Source organism: Bombus pyrosoma, linkage group LG4 (assembly GCF_014825855.1).
Source record: "Bombus pyrosoma isolate SC7728 linkage group LG4, ASM1482585v1, whole genome shotgun sequence".
Lineage (NCBI taxonomy): Eukaryota > Metazoa > Arthropoda > Insecta > Hymenoptera > Apidae > Bombus > Bombus pyrosoma.
This window is the reverse complement of record NC_057773.1, coordinates 1073990-1092617: the sequence shown is the minus strand read 5'-3', so window position 1 is coordinate 1092617 and position 18628 is coordinate 1073990. Positions and strand designations below refer to the sequence as shown.

Genomic DNA, 18628 nt, shown 5'->3' with positions numbered 1-18628 from the left:
TACCAGACCAATCGTGGGTAGCGTAAGCGATTTTTGGTATTTGTATAGATTTGAGCAATGGACGCGCGTTCGCAGGCTAGTTCGCGCAACTAACACCTAGCTGTTAATTTCGTGCTCCTCGTAATCGCGTATCTTGAGACGCGGCATAGTCGAAGCACATTGACTTGCACTGGCTTGCCGTTGCAATGTCTCGAGTCGTCAGCAGGTGGTATAAATCACGCGAAGCTGGCTCGCGTGGTAAGTTGGGTCCCGTGGTTGGCCCGCACGCTGCTCTCCCATCATATCCGAGCGGTACTATTGTGCCAATGATGCTTGTGAGAGTCTGGTAGCACGTCGAACAATCGTATCGATAACGAGCGACAATTATGGACGAGAGTTCTCCTGTTTGCAAAACGGTATACAGCCAGCAATAGAGCTCCCCTTTGCTTCTACTCCTTCATTCTCTCTTTCCTTTACTTTCGTTCGCACACGATCCGTGTCCGCGTTCCTCCTTTTCTTTCATTTTTCTTTTGCTTTCCAATTTCCCTATTAATTCGACGTTTCTTGATTTTCTTGGCTAGTCATTCCCTATCTATCTCTATTATCTTCTTAAACGCAACTCCTACGAATCTGAATCGCCCGAGAACCTGCTATCTGTAGCAAGGTCAATGTCGGTGTTCCAACGGATCAATGGATTTCAGGCATTGCCCTCGCTCGTGAGGATAACTTGGAAGGAGGCTGTTGAAAATGGGCACACCGTACACCGACGACATAAATCATACACCCCATTACAGGGCTGCTAGATCTTGGCACAGTGATAGCTCGCCCCTTCCTTGTTCCACCAGCGTGCAGCTCCCGTAGCTGCTTCTTTTCTTCCTGATGCCACGTTTCCACCGTATGTCGCGCACATCGTTGCCCTCTCTTCTTCATTTTCGTTTCTGCGTTGTACCTCTTCTATGAGGTCGCGATAAGGCCGGGGAAACGCATTGTTCACGCGGTTCTTCCTTACGTACTCCTATTCTGGTCACGGAAGATTCGTTACGAAACGCCAATGCTAATAGAACGACGTATCGGATAAAAGTTACGAGACGCCTCGGCAAAGGCTGCGGCAACGTGATAGAAAATACGAAGCTTGTTCCTTGGCGTAAAATAATTGTACCGCATAACTCTATGGAGAGTGGTCAGACGAGTTGTACGTACCTCTGTCCGTAGCGATGACGGGAATCTCCAGATAGGGAGCTGTTTCCCTGTCCAACGGTGTTCTGACGCAAATGTCTCCGGTATCGCTGCGTACCATCAACTGTTCGCTTTCCATTCTTCCCGCGGCTAACGTGTAATTTACCATGGCGTTCACGCCGCAATCCGGATCCGTAGCTTGTACCTGAAAAGATCGACGTATTCAAATTAATTGAATGCTGACAAATGGTTGCATCATGTCGACAAATTGTACGGTCGCAAACGTCGACAAATTCGAAGTAATACATATCGCAGTGTTTTTAAAGTGTGACATTCGAAGAACCGTCATCGAGGTGGCCCGTTTGTAATATCAAACGCGATGATTAATTTGCGAGTGGTCCGTTTGCTTTTTCTCTACTGGAAAAGTTACGGAGACATGTTACAACGACGCACGTGAAGGCGTCGATAGACGCTTGCGCGCTACCATCACATGTTATTTATACGGACGTGTATTGCCACCTTTTGCCCTCGATGGATTGCAAGTACGATATTTCGTAATGTCCCTTACGAAAATGTACCGGCATGCGTCTCAATGCAACGTCTTCTTTTCTGAACGAACGCGCCATTTTGATAGGTCGGATGAAACTATTACTTTTACAGTCAAACGGAACTATTCCATAAACCTCAAATTCATCACCGACGAGCTAAAATGCAAGTATCGCAAGTACCATGTGACCGATTACGTCGAGTCGATCGACAGATAGGTAATTGACATTGCGATCGTTTGGACGCGGGTTAACTCGTCCAGAGAGAAGAGAAAACTCGTAAATTTATCAACGTGGAACGTAATTTGCAGGATGGTAGTCGTGGTGTGTGCCAACGGTCGGGAACTCGAAGTAAAAGAAATCGAGACGCGAGTCCCGGATGGTGGTAATGAACCCTTTATCCCAGCCGGAGCTGCTTTAATGACAGTTTAAAGTTTCTTCTCGCGTTCGAGGTATCGCACCGACCATCTAGCCGTGATCCGAGTGTTCCCCGGTGAAATCGTTCCGGCCATGTTCGACGAGAACGTGGAATCCCGAGATTCGATTGCGATTGCGTCTCGATGATCGATTACTTCGTTACGTGCTTACGGTCGATTCGTCGCTACCGATCGTTCTTAACATTTTCAAAGGTAAATAACAACGAAAACCGTAACATCGTTCGTCGCATAGGCTTCGTAATTAAGTATCAAGACCGCATTGAAAATTCTATCCGACTGTTCACGCGTTTTCCGCAACGAACGAGCGAGGAACCGAGGAAGATGCCTACCAAGGTACATAGCTATTACAGAAAGATTCCAACGGAGAGGGAGAGAGGCGAGTTTCCATCGAGATAGACGAAGGAAGACGAAAAGGAAGCAACGGAGATCCGAGCGAAAGCAGGAGAAAGAGAGACAGCAGATAATAAAGCAGGAGTCCACGAAGAATGATTTACTGGCAGCCGGTAGAATAACTTTCCCGCCAACACTGTTGCCACCTTAAAGAGGCATTGCATGGTTTCTGCAACTCCCCGAGCGAATAACATGAGAACAACGCAAAGATTAAGAGAAAAAAAGGAGGAAAGCAAGATAAAGCTGAAAAAAAGGCGACAAAGAAAATTGCTGACTCATTTTAAAAGATCTCTTCCCTAGTCAAGAATCTTCCTCCTGTCGACGCGACGTAGCAATTTGAAAAATTCAAAAGGAAAGAAAGAAAAAGTGGAACGACAAGTTTCACTTTCGTTCCAGCGATCATGCTAATGAATTATTGCCGAGCATTATCAGGATAATATTACCGACTAATTCTACGCAGAACCACTTTCGCTCCTCTCCATCGACTTCCTGTCGGAAATCTCGTCTCTAATGCGTCTTCGTTAATCTTTCGTATTAGTTGCCGCTTAATCTCGCGTTGACGTCACCTGTTCGGTAGACAAGCAGTTACGGTTCGCGAATGATGTTATCGAAAGCATTTCTCTTCACAGAATTATTAAAGCTGGCACGTGATACGTCTGACTAGGTATCTTGTTACGACTACGATGTTCACAATTTTCTCCACTAATCTAATAACTTGCGATCGCGTACGACGATAATTTCACTTTCTATCGACAAACTGATTCCTATTCGTTCGTTTTACGCCGCACTAGTTTCGCGCCCCTCTCCCATCCTTCTTCAAACACATTTGTATAATTTTTCAATTTAGATTTGCATTTCTAAATTGTATTCTCCTGCTTCCTATTTCACGATACATATCAGATAATCCTGACTGCGCGCGAATTATTCTTTAGTTAATGAAATCATCCTTACCGTTCTCCTTCGTCCCCATTTCGGACTCGAAAGAAACGCAGACCGAATCAATCCACTATACATTCGCTCGCGCTTTTGCCTAATTCCACGCGATGCGACGCCCGGCCAGGGAGCCGGCAGACGGTCGAGAAAGAAGAAAGAGGGCTGTATTAAATCGCGAGCAGTTTTATCCGTTATTTCCGTGCTCGGCGAATGTATACCAGCCGATGCATTGTTCCGCTGGTTTTGTTGCGCACCGACCTTGCCGGGAATATCGATTTCAATCGGGGTGTATACGGAATACAATCCGCCGTGGGTTTCCTTCGAAAAGGCCGAGCATCGTGCAGCCATAGTTCGCTGAATACCAGCGCGCACGAACGAAATACCCCGCACCCTTGCCTTGCGAGGAGAATCGAGTTCTCGTACTTTTAAAAAGTTCCTCCTGGACACAAAGGCATCCGATAAATGGAAAGGAAGGGATTCTATCGAATTTCTAATGCAGCTTCCACGTGGCGATTTGTATACAGGAAAATTCACATCGGCGTTTCACGTTTCGTTTTTTAGACAATGAGGGGACGATTCTTGAAGTGGCAGTAGCGTCTTTTTAAAATGAAGAGGAAAAAAATTGTGAAAGCAGACTGGACCGCCATGGTGGACAAGAGCATGGGTTGGCGGTCAGTGTGATCCCACGTTCCTCGGACCACGAGGAAGGAGCATAAGCCCTCGCTACGTGGTACGTAAGTAAGTACAAGCATCGCGACAGAGGTAGAGAACCGTCTGTACGTGCGGTGGCTGTCTACACCGGTTATAAAATACGGTGCCTCGAAAGGCTCTCAGCATGCTCGCGCTTCTACCTTCGAGAGTATGGAGTACGATTCTCTTTTGGTCTTTTCGTCCGTCTCTCCATATCTGAATCCTTTCGTCACCTTCGTTTTCTTTCGAACAAATCGGTTCGAAACCGTTCGAATGCTGTCTGGTTCGCGAGATTTAGTTGCACGACAGCGGTATGCGGAGGCGATGATGCGGTGACTGGAACCGCGACAAAAGCTCACCTGTTACAGGTACAAATTGTCCAACTGTTAAAGTTATCGCCGTAAATCGTGGATGACGCGACGAACCGCGTCTGGTATGCCGACTTTTACGTGATGCGCGCCGGCGATGACATTGGTTATCTAGCGATAGATGGCCTCGCTATCGACACGATCCTTGTCGATAGGACACGACATACAAACGCGAGTATTGCCGCGTGGTTTAAACCAATCGTAAAAACATCCAACTACACGGTCAACATTTGCGTGCCCGAGACAATTATCACGGAAAACTATGAAGTTTCGTTCGTACAGATTCATAAGTCCTGGCCGTTTAAGAGGGGCCTATTAAGAGGCTGCAATCGATCTCCCATGTAATTGCTAGACCGGTTTGCAACGCCCGCGATCGTGCGCTGCAGTTAAATACACTACGTTTTAAATTCTGTTCATGCTGTTCATGTGGGATATCTAATAAGTCCGTTTCATTTCATCGTTCCAAACATTTTATAGTTTAATCACGGCTCTAGTCTCGCCCCGCCTCGATCGATAGATTCGACGAAGGATTCGACGTCCCGGCGGTGAAGGGAATGGCCACGGTTCGCAAGAACCGTCTCGACATTCGACTAATGCGATGAAACTCGACGGGTTAAGATGTAACCCCATCATTCGACGTTTCATCTCGAATGAAAAAAGATTCCTTAATATTGTACGAAATTCCCGTACATTAAGTTTACCGGAAGATCTCGCATTCTTCGAGGTCAACGAGGCCGCGCACACCAGGCACTCGTACGTATACGTATACGCGGCGAGATCGTTGCTGCGTTACGATGCGATGATATTTCATACGATTATCCTTCGCAACGTTGAGTTACTAAATCATTCCCGGAGGCAGTAGTATCTTCCTTTGAACGCTCGTATAATCCTTCACGGCGATAAAGCCGAAACGAACTGGAGCGATCGCCACTAAGTATGTACCTACCACGTACGCAGTTTCGAAACGCCGAAATACGGTCTCACGGTTGCGTTCTTCGCGATATATTTCGTTTCTCGCGCAAACGTTTCGTTACCGCCTTTTCTTGGCTAATTAACTTCGTATCCACGAAATCGTGTCGAGTTGTGCGAACCGAAGTAGGTTGACCAGCCGTTCAACGTTGGCCCTGTGTTATTATCGCAACGTTGGCGAAATTCAGTAAAAGAAGCACAACATTTTTTTCCTAGCAACGAGATTTATCGAGCGAATAGAATCGCGCGGTTTCCGAATAAATTCGAAACTCCAATCGAGATAAACGCGCAATGTCCCACGCGTTCTTCCCCGTCCTTGTTTCCTACCACCAGCTTCCTGAACAGCAACAGAGAACAGTATCCGAGGGTTTTTCTCGGTTGCTCGGGTCCTAACCCCCTGCCGTCCCAGTGCTTTCCGTTGGTCGTGCGTGCGACCACGCGGACCGCCGCTTTTTGTCAACTCGTGCTCGACAGATAGAGCTGTTCGTCGAGTAAGCTGAGAAGCCATCCTCGGTATTCCCGGCTCGCCGACTCTCTGATGGACTGACAGTCGTCCACCACTGTCAAGAGTATTCCTCGCGATCCTTTCGCTCTTCCTTCCTATCTACGCGTTCTTTTTCATCTCGTGCCCCATCGCACCGCGCCCCGCGTCCTACCTGTCGCGATCTTACGCATAGAGTATAGATTGTAGATAGAGTATAAAGCGAGACTGAGTTGCGCGACGCGGATGACTGGCGCCGTGAGATCGAAACGAAGAAGAAACGAGGTACGTTGGAACTCGAATGGAAGGTCGAATTCACGAGCGACGCTCGCCACGAAAAATGCATCGAAGGAATTCCAGGAAACACTCGTTGGCTCGTTACACGCAGCGTTTTTATCTGTTGTAGGCGCATTTAAAATTCTTGTCATTTGCACATAAGAACGGCTAATTGCGCGACCACGCGGTGAGAAGGTCCTTGTGCACGCGAACTGGCCAGCTATCTACGAGGAGACGAGAGTTCGAGGATGAACCGGAAGTTTCGTGGGTGGACGGCGAACCACGATCCTTTGTCACGCGAATTGACATGCAGAAACGATGCCCGAGTAGCCGTCACATGAGTCACTGCGGGTGTGCGACCGCACAATTAGCTGGATGCGTATTCCGTTTGCATAAATAAATATGCGCGTGTTTGCCTCCTCTCGCAGACCCCACTCTCTCTCATCTCACCACTTCCATCCCAGTTCCATTCTCGATGCTCGTTTTTCCACCTCTTGGCATCCTTCTTTCACCTTGGTATTTCCTTTATCGAACCCTGTTCCTCTTGAGCGACGCCCGCAGCCGCTCGTAGGCCGCAAATAGTCGGTGAAAAGTGGCGAATGCCACGGGGAACGAAAGAACAAGGGCAAAAATAAGGCGAAATCGAAACGGAGCAGAGTCTCTTTCGTTTTGCAAAGTCTCGTTTTCTCCGTCAAGTAATCGATCCAAACCTTTTTTCCCCAGGGGTAAAATGGTCATCTCGAGAGTCGGCCGTTATCCACGGTATTCGCGATTTCAGATGTTTGCCGCTGTATTCGATCGAATCGCGTCTCGATAACGGAACGCGGAGTATCTAGTAGCAATTACATCGCGATGCGCTTGACCGATTACCACGAAAGAAATTAAATGGCAATAGATGATCGCGGGAAATCGCGGTTGTCCCGTGTTTGGTCCGAATGCACGCGTTAGGAAAAAGGCATCCGTGTAATCGACGCGCAAGCAGGTACCACGACTGGTACGAATCGCTCTAAAACGAGCACGAGAAGAAAAAAATCGGGCTCGGTGTCGGAAATATCGGAGGTCGTCTCGCGGTACGCAGTTACAGCCGGTATACACGACGTACGGTACTAAACGTCTAGAGCGGTACCGAGGCCAGTACGCCGCTTTACATACGAGCTCGCGAGAGTGCCGCCGCGGCAGAAGTGACCGTGAGGAGAAGAAACCAGAGGAGAGGGGAAGTCCGCACAATGCTACCAACCCGACGAAGTCTATAGAGCTGTCAGTCACTGTTGCCTGGAGAGTCGGTTGCGGGAGAGCCAACTCGTCCTTCTCTCCTTCGCTTTCCCTTCTCTTTCTTTCTCTTTGGGCAGTGTGTGCTTTTCCTCTCTTTTTCTCGTCACCAGTCTTCCCGGGGACTCTGCCACGCGTATACGTACAACGGGTTCATACCGACGTTGATTTTCTATGGAGAGTTGGATAAGGAATATCGAAATGTCACGGATATCACTCGGCATGTATTCGCTGTCGAAGATTGCGAGGCGACGAGCGTCGCGAGTCGGTCAATCATCGAATCTCTCGCGTTTCACGCTTCGATCAAGCAGTTGGCTCGCGACTGCTGCCAAAAGGGGAGAGTTTCCTGATCGAATCGTGGAACGTTTACGCGATCGGAAGACGCGGCACGAGGCGACACGACGCGATACGCGCGTTCTCCCTTTGAAGAAGCTGTAGTCGAGAAGACCATCTCTTAACCTTTGCTCTCAGGATACGTGTTTTTGCCGTGGAACAGCAAGCCGAGAGACGAGTCGAACGAGGCCCCCGGCGGGTTGGTGGCCGGTAATTGCGATGAGATATGGTGGCCACTTCTCATTAAAATAGTTTAATATATATTTGTCAAGCTATCGCCGCAACGTATGTCCCGTCATTTGTTATCGCCTCTCCGTCCATGCTTGCCTCCCTCAGAGGGTCACCGCGAAAGCAACCTTTATTTTTCGTAAATTCGGCATTCGGCTAATAGCTGCCGTTTATCTCGTTGTCACCGGTTGGAATCGTTCACAGAAACTCAGACGCGCAAGCGCGAACACGGAACGAGCCTGTTGCGCCCTACCCTCCGTCCTTTTCCTTCGTCTCTTTTACGCGTACGCTCTAAAAATGATACGTATCGAATTTTAATGACATCGGTGATACCCGTTAATGTTCCTTTCATGGTCGGCAGCGAGAAGACTATTAGCTACGCGGCCGGTATTCCTCGATTCGCAACATTATTACGCGTGCCACTTTTCCGCTACTCAGACTTTCTTCTTGTTTCTCCCTTTATCGCTTTTACACGCTCTCATAATCATGTAGAAAGGATACTAGGGTGCAGAAGAGCTCGTTAGTAATCTGCCTTTACAATCGGCCGGTATACACATGCCGTGGGCGGATGTCGACAGTTAAATCTGCAGTTTAAACACACGGCTCGTCGTCGCGACACTGCTTACTCCAACACTTTTACGCGTATTAACCGAGTTGAGACTGGCGTACCGAGTTGCGATAATTGGAGTTTTCACATCATGAAATCGCAACGAGACCTTGGACGATCCGTGAAACCTCCGTCTCTGTCTAGAAACTGCCTTTCGTATTCCATTCGTAGGATCGTTCACCGGTTGCAGAAATATTCCGTCGTGTCTTTCTTCGCCATCGATGAGTTAATTTCGAGAATGATGCGATAAAGGATCGACGCTCGTCCTCGCCAATTTGATGTCAACTTATCGACGATACCTTCTCAAATAATTCAGAGTTTTACGAGAGTCTTGAAAGCATGATTTCGAACGTATGGACAAAAAGTGGAGAATATAAATACTCGGAGACAAAGAGGAGCGAAAAACTGGCAACTCGAAGGACCAGTTTATTATTATTTGGCAACCGCCCACGCGTATCTTGTCCTTTCCTCGCGTTCCAGCCGGTTACGCCGTTCCGTTGCCCGATCCTTGGCCTCGGATTCCGCGTTCCTCCGTTCCATCCTTTATTCATCCGCCTCCGTTGCCCGCTGCTCGATCTTCCTTGTCCACGACAGACCTTCCTCGAATACAACTCGTGGAAAAGCAACTGTCGGCCGAGCGTGCGGCGCAAACATTGGCGGGTTAAGAGAAAGGTCGTCGATTAAGATAGCTGTCTGGTGTTCGTGGCGTACCTCCTATAGTCCTTTTCCTCGCTTTCTGCTCTTCCTTCCTTCCTTCCACCCCCCCCCCGTTTCCTCTCGCTTTCTTTCTTCCTTTCGCGCGGCCGTCGTCGCTTCGAGCAGACCGATCCGATAGAATACGATCTACGAACCAACGTCCAGTGACACTCTTGTGTTCCTCTCTTCGAGGAACCGCCCTCTCCTCCTTTTCGCACCCTCCTCTTTCTGTTGGTCGATAAATAGACCGATAAATGATAACGATTATCATCTCGCGAATTTGCCAACGGTGCTTCCTGTAAAACGTATTAATTGTTCTCGGTATCGATGAACCTGGTTGATGCAACCGGCTGGCCGCAAAAGGGTTGGTGATTTCGAACGATCAATGCATGCTTGGATTTCCAAGCGGCCGGAGTAATTGCGCGGTGACCGTCTCGAGAGCAATCCGTGATCGTGGAAGGCCGCGCGAGTGGCTGGTAGAGTGGCTCGCAAAAGAACAGGCGGATAAACGAGATCGCAATAATCGATACACCTATCCTCGCATTAAAGGATCCCCTTGCGCCTTGTAAGTCCGTTCGCGATATTATTGATCCTGTGCACGCAATCGGCCGTATCCCATTGCGATTTAATCGATCGTACCGATTAATAATCGCATCCCTGAATAACACGGTCTTTTCTCCCTTTTCCCTTCGCGTTGCTCACCCTCTGCACCGATTTGTTGAAAAATCTCCGTCGCTGCACGATTTCTTCCACTTCTCGACCGTCTCCGCGCCAACTCGCCAAGTAACGTTCCAAGTCGAATTTATTACAGCTTCGTTCGTATGCGATGGTTCGCATAACTGACGAGTAATGCGCGCACAGACAGGGCCGCCACCGTGTACTTTCGTCTACGGGACATGACCTATTCGCTCCTAGTGATCGCATGTTTGATCGATCGGTGTGTCTCGTTGGTTAAAACAGCAGAAATTGGAATCTTTAGCCGCGGTCCAGAGGTATCAGGAAAGAAGTAGCGTGGGTTCGCAACTTCGCACGGTTCGTCTTCGTGGAATTGCGAGAACTTTGAAGATTAATGGGACCAAGGGGAATCCGGCTCGCGTTTTTGTTGCTCGGACTCGGATCAGTCCTGGTACCGGACAGCAGTCGACCGCGCCGCGAATCACGTTTTACCCGCACGATCGGTTGCATTTTAATAAACCAAAAACCATCTTTGTTCACCTGCCACCGAGAGAATGGTTTACATTCTCTCCTACTAATTCGATGTCATTTTCTATAGGACCCGAAAATAAAATGTAGGGAAGGAAACAAAATGGAACGCGTGAGTGGACGATGAGGTACCGCGAATATATATGGAATTTAAATACAAAAACTGTTGAGAAACTTTAGTCGAAAGGAAATTCTGCGGGTGTATGTATCTACTTGGGTACGCGTACGTAGAAGCGTCGTTAGAAATGACCAGGAATATCCGAGATTAATGGGAGCACGGGAAACCTGATTCGCATTTTTGTTGCCCCGGATCTCAACCGAGCGAGTCTCGGTCTTTCCGCGAGTACCGCTCTTTACTTGCCTCTATCCTTGGCTTTAACCGTAATAAACCGAGAAACGCGTTCGAAGAACTTCTTTCGTTGGGACAAAAATCGGTAACGATCGATCCACGTTACCTGTATGCCGCTCCCCGTTAAATTTATTCCAAGGTAGCCCTATTTTTTCCGTCTGCTGGAACAGGTCTGTGATCGTCGTTTTAAAGACGCGGACGGGTCGATACGGAATTCTTTATTGTTGCGAGAAACGAATTAATGGAAGGTGCCTCCACTTGTCTCTGTAATTAATTGATCCCGCGCATGATCGAGCAAACGTTTCTCGTAGGATGGCCAATCTCTCTGGCAAAACAGCTGAACGATCGTCGTTACTCGAGAAAACGAAACCCGCGTTTCATCGGTGCATAATCTAAATGATCGGTCCATCAAGCCGAGGAGTATAGCCACTGATAAGAGGTGAAACTTGTTGCATTACGTCCTCCCACGCGGTCGAATCTGTTCATGCGAGTACCCTTCCCCGAGAACAATTATTTCCGTAATACGATACTCGCCCCGTGAGATAGTTCGATCGGTTCTCTCCTATAAAATTCTTTTACCGATAATTACGGTGGATCTAGCGCGTCTAATAGACGCGAACACGTTCTTTCTCCGACATTCGAAACGTCAAAGAGTAGGGGAAACCGGCGATCCGATCTAAGCGTAACTTTATACAGATCATGCAAAGGATTACAACGGGCACGTGCGGAAAGAAAAGGAAAGAAAAGGGAAGAAAAGGGAAGAAAAGGGAAGAAAAGGTAAGGAAAGGAAAGAGGAGAAAAGGAAGTAAGATAGAGAGAAGCAGGTGCGTTCGATGTAAAGCAACGGCTTATCTTAATAGATTACCGAGCCATTCGACGTAATTTGCTGACTGCTATTAACAACGCGTCAGCGAATGGCGTTAGTCGTCGCGATAATATTCTCTTAATTCGGGACCATAGGCGTTAATGGCGTTAATCTTGTCGAGCAGCGAAACGCTGATTAACGGTGTATGCTCGACGAGATGCGCGCATCGGATAAGCATCGCTTTCGATGGTCTTTTCACGTGATCTCGCGTTCATTCCTTGTTCCGATATCGCTACGTCGTGGCACGACTAGTCGCCACGGGTTTTTCCACCTTTGAACACTGTCCTCGCGAATACAACAAATGCCCTAACGAGCGCGGCCCCTTTCGACGTGCGCGTCTCTTTCCTCGAACAGACTCGGCCAGCGTGTCACAATGAATCAAGGCTCGCATTCGCGAGGGACGATCGAACGCGAATCTCGAGTCAGCCTTGAATGAACGAGTCGTTCGGGACGCGCGTCAATGTTGTCGCGCTCCGAAAGAATCGACGATGCGAGGCGAGTCAAAGGCAAGACGCGCACTGGCTCGTACTCGTACAGCTCTGCGAGCCTACGGTATACGTACGAATGACCGCCTCTTTGGATGCATTACGATGTATGTATTAGCATAATTATTGGTTGTTCGCTATCAGTGCCGGCGGGCTGGCGTTCACCAATTTATGATTTCATCGCCGGTCGTGCCGTGTGCCATAGCGCGGCGCCGCTAAACCAGTGCATCGAGAAACTGCAGAGACCAAGTTCGAGCACGAGCCGAGGATCGCCCATTGTTATTTCTTTTCCCCGGTCGCTGTAGATACAAACCACCTAACCTAACCGATCAACGATCGGCGAGCAGGCGAGTATGTAAGTTCTGTTCTTCTCTGGAGAAGAAAATCCGAATTTCTCTCTGCCGTACTACATCGTTTTATTCGCAGATGAAAACTCTTTGTCATGTTAAAGTTCGATAGAGATTTGAAAATCGTTCGATAGTTAGGATATCTTCGCAGCTCCTGACCTCCGTTTCCTTCCCTTCTCTCTCTCTCTCTCTCTCTCTCTCCCTCTTCCCTCTCGTTCGAGCGTTCTGCCTACTCTCTCATTCCCGCGGAGCAATCCGGTCCTTAAGTGGCAGGTGCTTAAGATTCTCTGCGATCGCGCGAGGAGAACCAGTCGTGCTGCATTTGGATCGCATTCGGATCGTCCTTTCTCTCTTTCTCGCTTCTTCATCGGTTTTGAACAACGAGCGCGCATATGCTAAAGCGTGTTTGACCCATCGCGTTCGAGATGCGTTAGCCTCGTTGCCCGCATACAACGAATATTTCAGCAAATTACGCTTAAACGATTCGCGCGGTGACAAGATAATGATCTGCATTGGAAAAAAAATTCAATCGACTCGCGCAAACGACGTCGTTCGTGTCTAATCGCGACCGCATCTCACCGCAATTTCTCGATTGACCGAACGTACCGAAACATTATCGTGCCGAGCATCTTTTCCACCACTGAAAGCCACGGACGATGGGCCTACGGTAGAAAGAAAAACAATTTGTCACTCCGCGCTGACCCGCGGGGGGTCTCTTGCTCTTTCGTTTGCCGGCCCGTGTCTCCCTTTATATACAACGCCGTTCTCGCGCGTGTCGAAACTTCCTGGCCTACGAGAGACTTTTGTTCGCGACATCGACCCTCTCCTTTCACCGGACGGTCGTCCCTCGGTGAACAACGCAAGCGAACCTGTACGTACGTACGTCGGACGTTGCACATCTTACATGTATTTAGGTAAGCGACGTGTCGTTGCTTGAAATAGCGAAGAAAACAGATATATCACACAGCCTGACTGTAGCTACCGGTCGCTGCAGGTGTAAGCACATCGATTACGTAAACGTAGAGAGAAATAGGTGGCGAGAAAACCGGAACGTGTGAAAACGAAAAAGACACAGGGGCAGCAGGTAGAAAATGCGTGAGCCAGCGAAAAAGGAGCAACGCGTAATATTTTTGCTCTCTCGTACTTGCATCCTCTTATTCTCTCGTTCTTTCCCTTTCTCTTTCAGCCTTCCTCGTTGCTGCCTCTCTTTTTCTCCCTAGCTGTGCAGATGTGTGTGAAATATAGGTTGATATCGCGATAAATAATGAGGTGCCCTTCGTGGTGATGCCCGGGGCTGCCGCTACTGTACTTCCACGACGCGCTCCCTCCTGCCTACCGAGCGAAACATGTACTTGGTGGTTGGATATAGTCGGGTTATGCACCGGCCCACGTAGAGCCGCAGCGCCTACGTAAGATATTGCTAGGCTGGCGCAGCGAGTTAATCTCATGGGACGACTGGTACCATGGCCGATCTACGCTCCCGCAGATCGATCTGACCTGCTCCCTTTCTTTTTACCGTGAAACGCACCTACAGATCGTCGGAAAATAAACGCGAACAACCCTTTTCCCTTCTTCTTGCGAGTCGAAAATATCGGCCGACTCTTTGGGCGGACGGCAACACGACGGGTACTCCACCTGAAGGTACATGCGTTTTCGTTGGCTCGCGGCCGAAAGTATAATAAAATATCGGATTCGAACCTGCCTGCCTGCATTCATTATGCATACGGAATTTCTTCTTTATCTTTATCTCTTACTGTTCGCTCGACAATTTTCTCCGATCGAGTAATTTTAATACAACGTATGGCCGCATCTTATTTATACCTCCGAACAGTATGGTTAAGTCAATTTGCTCTTCCGGTTTCCCACTCTCGTTGCCTGCAGTCAAGCTCGCGTGTATCAAATTCCATGGTGCACCGGTGCCACGAATATTCCCCTCTGCCCTCTCCCCTGCCCCTATCCCTTGTTCCATTACGCCTCGGGAGTCGAATCCTTCCTGCCGATATACAAAACCGGTGCTCATTGCAGCATTCGAACGTTCAACGGACACACCAACAATTCGCGAACAGCTTTCGCACGAGCGATGGTTCCTTTCGCTTCGAACACCTGGGTTAAATGCTTTCGTTCACGGCAGACGGGGAAGAAGGATCGGGGTCGTTCGATTCGCGAGCGAATTAACGCGAACGATTTGTTTGCCGTGTTGGAACGGAACGCTTTTTCTCTTGGTTGCCAAAAATCGACTGAGCAACGTATAATAGCATCGATTGAGGGAAAAAGGAGGGAACGACGAGAGATTTCATGTATAACGCATACGGTTAGTAAGTCGGGATAACGCTGTGATGTATTATCGATGCTATTAGCGCGTCGATCACGCGAATATTTATGAAGAAATACGGGTTCGACTGGTGTGCCGCGAATATCCTACCTCTTGTCCCAGTGAATGGAAAACCGTTTTCTCTGGTGAGCTGCCCGCCTGGTTAACGATCATCCGCGTAATCTTAACAACGTTTAATTACACGTCCGCGTAAAATGATAGAAGCGGCAATCTTCTGTATTCGCATCGCGAGCGCAGCGAACCACGCGAAACGTTATATCGGATCGGACGATTCATCCGGCCGCGGTTGGCACGAAACGGCGATGAATATCGTCTAGCGAGAACTAAAACATCGTTCGAACTTAATGACGTGGTTACAAGTGGAGAAAAAACGGTGACTAGGGTTTAAGTCTGAGAATGAACTAGGAGGGAGCCGACCGATGGATAAAGGAGAGAATGAAGAACGCTTTTCAGCTCGACAAGCAACGATCATCATCGATGCTTTGCTTCTCTATTTATCCCTCCATAGCTTCTCTATCTGTCTCCTCCCACCGGCAAGGATGAGTGTCGGAAATTGAATTTAATCCTTCGTAGCGGTTAAGCTCCGCCAGCTGATTCGTTTCGCGCGGCGGGTCACGATTCACCGTCGCTCGTATAGTATGCGCATAATCGAGTCGCGCTTGAGTCTACGCACTCGAGCACGCACTCCGCTCGGCTCGGCTCGAGTCGCTTCGAGTTGGCTGAGAGTCGAAGAGGGTCGAGTCGTGAGTTACACCGTCGAATCGCGCGACGTTACACGCATGTACCAGCCTGACTCACGTAGACCGTACCTAATTACCGGCAGGCGGTCGGATGTAGACTGCACCGCACACGGTGTATCGTAATGGACCGGGACGATCTATTTGTTGGTGGGAGCACCACCGTGTCGAGAGATCATGATCTATGCCCAGTCTCAGGGATACCTATATCCCCTACGAATCGAATATTCGTCGCCCGTTGTTCACCCCAAAGAGAGAACGTGGAATAAATCCATCGCATGGATCTTAACAACAGTTCACGGTCCATTAGCTGTTTGTATCTTATCTTTTATACGAACGATAATTCCTGACCACACCCTGCCTCCGTTCCTGAAGCCGTACATTTATGTACTTCACCGGGAGAATCCGCGAAACCCTTACAAACAGGAAGAGAGGCGAAATACTCTTGCGTCACGCTTGTAAACGCGAACGGTTCGCTCGCGGAATGCCTAATCATCGGTAGGCGGCCGTACGAACGAATTGCACGCGCTTTTACGGCTAATGGAGCGGAACGATCTACTTGTTGTAGCCACTGTATCCAGTACCAGATTTGCTAGCTCTTATGCCGTGTAGAGCCGCGCAACACCCTTTTAAATTTACAACGCATCGGTTGTTGGCGCCAAACTTGATAATTGCTCGTATAATCTTTTCGGTCAGAGATAAGATCTCCCGAAATATTTCACAGGGGTTGAACTCGCGTCTGGTAAACGACGTCGAGTTGAATGAAGCTGAATCTGTTGTTCGCAAACTGTATCGTTCGGTGCGTGGGAGTGCCACACGTACGTGTATACGCCTTGCAACGCAGATTATTCTATCTACTGAACAAACGGAGCGAAAAAGTTGACAAAGAGAGGAAGATGATTAACTTTTCAATTTTCTGTGCGAGTTCAGGCGTCGTGGTAAAGAGAGCGAAACGAACACGAAACCAGTCGTTTTTTTCCAGTACAATTTCTACCGGTATCGCGTCGAATGCTTATTCGACTTGCCATGGGCGAATGATTAACGAACTAGGTATAAGTAGGTATCCGACGCTTGTTATACACGCGTATCCTACTGCCTTTTTGTTTATGGCGTTTTATATGATTAAATCTGGGATTTTTCTCCACGGAAAGAGGTGAAAATGAAGTTCCAATTTGTAGAGTGGTAATGCATAGACGGATTTATGGTTCCCGGAACGTAGCCAAGTTGTACAAGCGTAATTACGTCGAATAAAAACGTCCGTTTGGCCAGCTTACGACGGAATTTTGTTCCGCGTAATCGCTAGCATTAATCTCGGCCTAATGAATTCGGTGTGTGAACCAGGAAATATGAGACTTTTTACAAACACGTGAAACAATGTAGCGGCAGCTATCGGTATGACTTTCATCGTGGAAATAAAAATTTGTATAACATATTTTATGGTGTTCGATGTGTAATCATGTCACGCCAATAGCGTCGCTGGAATCTTATTTCACGTGGAATAGGGCAACGATTATCGACGACTCGAAAGAAGGCCTGACAAGCGCACAGGTTGAATAAGTTGCGAGCTGAACTAGTTCCACGCTAACGTCGTATTCAAAGCCTGTTGCATGCCGACGTGGACACGTTAATGCATCAGAATTTATAGCTTCGGTCGCACGTTTATCTGCTAGTTCTCTTGGCACGAAAGGATTAGATTAATACGTTTTGCGCAATTCCAATTAACAGGCCGACGCTGTACACGATACTTTTGCTTTTTCTCTTCCCTTTTCTTTCCGTCCTTTCTGAATCGTCGATGAACCGTTCCTTATCCTCGCGAGTAACTTTACGCGGCAATTTTTCGAAATTGTTTTCTCGGAAGTCACGTCTATTAAGAAATTCAAATTCGATTTCCAAAAGACGAACGGAACTTTGTTCAACACTGCGACGCGACACAGAGATGAAGACGGTAACAGAAACGGTCCCTCCGCGTCCATTGCGCGTTCCAAAACCATTCATTATGATTACACCTTTCGACACCGACTTTATCCATTCGAAGAGTAGATACGGCAGATACGTGGTACGGTCGACGTGATTTATATACGATTAGAACGAGCAGTGAAAGAAATGCTAAAGACTGAAATTCCTCCGATACTCATTTATCTCGTGGCTCTTTATTCACTATGTACCACAGGACCGGGCAAAGAGTAGGACGAGAAGAAGACGTAGAGACGATCGAGTGGGAACGCAGGAAGGAGAAATATGGAATCTTAATCTTAATCTCGTACGATATCCCGGACCTTCTAAACGCTAAAACACTTCCACCGAAGCGAGTAGCATTCGGAGCGTGGATGGCGTTGACCGGTTCATCTCGATTCTCCGTCTCCCTTCGTACCGTTCGTCTTATTCTCGACGAATCAGCTACTATCTCGGTCGCTTCTTGCCCGTTATTGATGCCACCATTTGTGTATCAGAGAAGCCGAGCGAAATGACTAATGTCGCTATTAGCATCGCTCGAAAACTCTACGTCTCAATGTATCTCGATCCGCGTTACAACTCCGTTCCGCCTTTTCTGCAGTTTTTAGAACTGCTCCGATGCACAAATCCTCCGTTACGGCACCCCGAACGCGTTTCCAAAATTCTGTAAGAAACGCAGACCGGCTGTCCAATCTGTAGAGGATCATAGCAACGTAGGATGACCTACAGAGATTATCGAAGAGAGCGCGCGACTGAGCGCCGTTTTTTAATCATGGACCGACCACATTTTTCCGACGATCCCACGCGAGCCTAAGCGCGATGTACGATTAATACCTGGTGACACTCACCTAACCAACGCAGCCTGATTGTATCTAAGCTGCCGCTGTACCATTGAGGAGGAGAAGGATCGAGGATCACGACGCGATACGAGTATTCGTGTTCGCATCGAAATTACGAAAGGGGTTACTCGGTGCGATCGG

The 18628-nt window shown here is 48.3% G+C and overlaps 1 protein-coding gene across 3 annotated transcripts in view; it reads right to left on the bottom strand.

The window, feature by feature from the left end:
- LOC122567248 (protein dachsous) overlaps positions 1-18628 on the bottom strand; it is a 213652-nt gene that overhangs the window by 42140 nt on the left and 152884 nt on the right. For 2 of the 3 annotated variants that reach the window (XM_043725618.1, XM_043725621.1), the window contains exon 2: positions 1180-1360. In XM_043725618.1, the coding sequence (XP_043581553.1) occupies positions 1180-1360 (181 nt within the window). Of the gene's footprint in view, positions 1-1179; positions 1361-3478; positions 4093-18628 lie in introns of those variants that run through there. The other variant, XM_043725619.1, reaches the window with a different exon arrangement.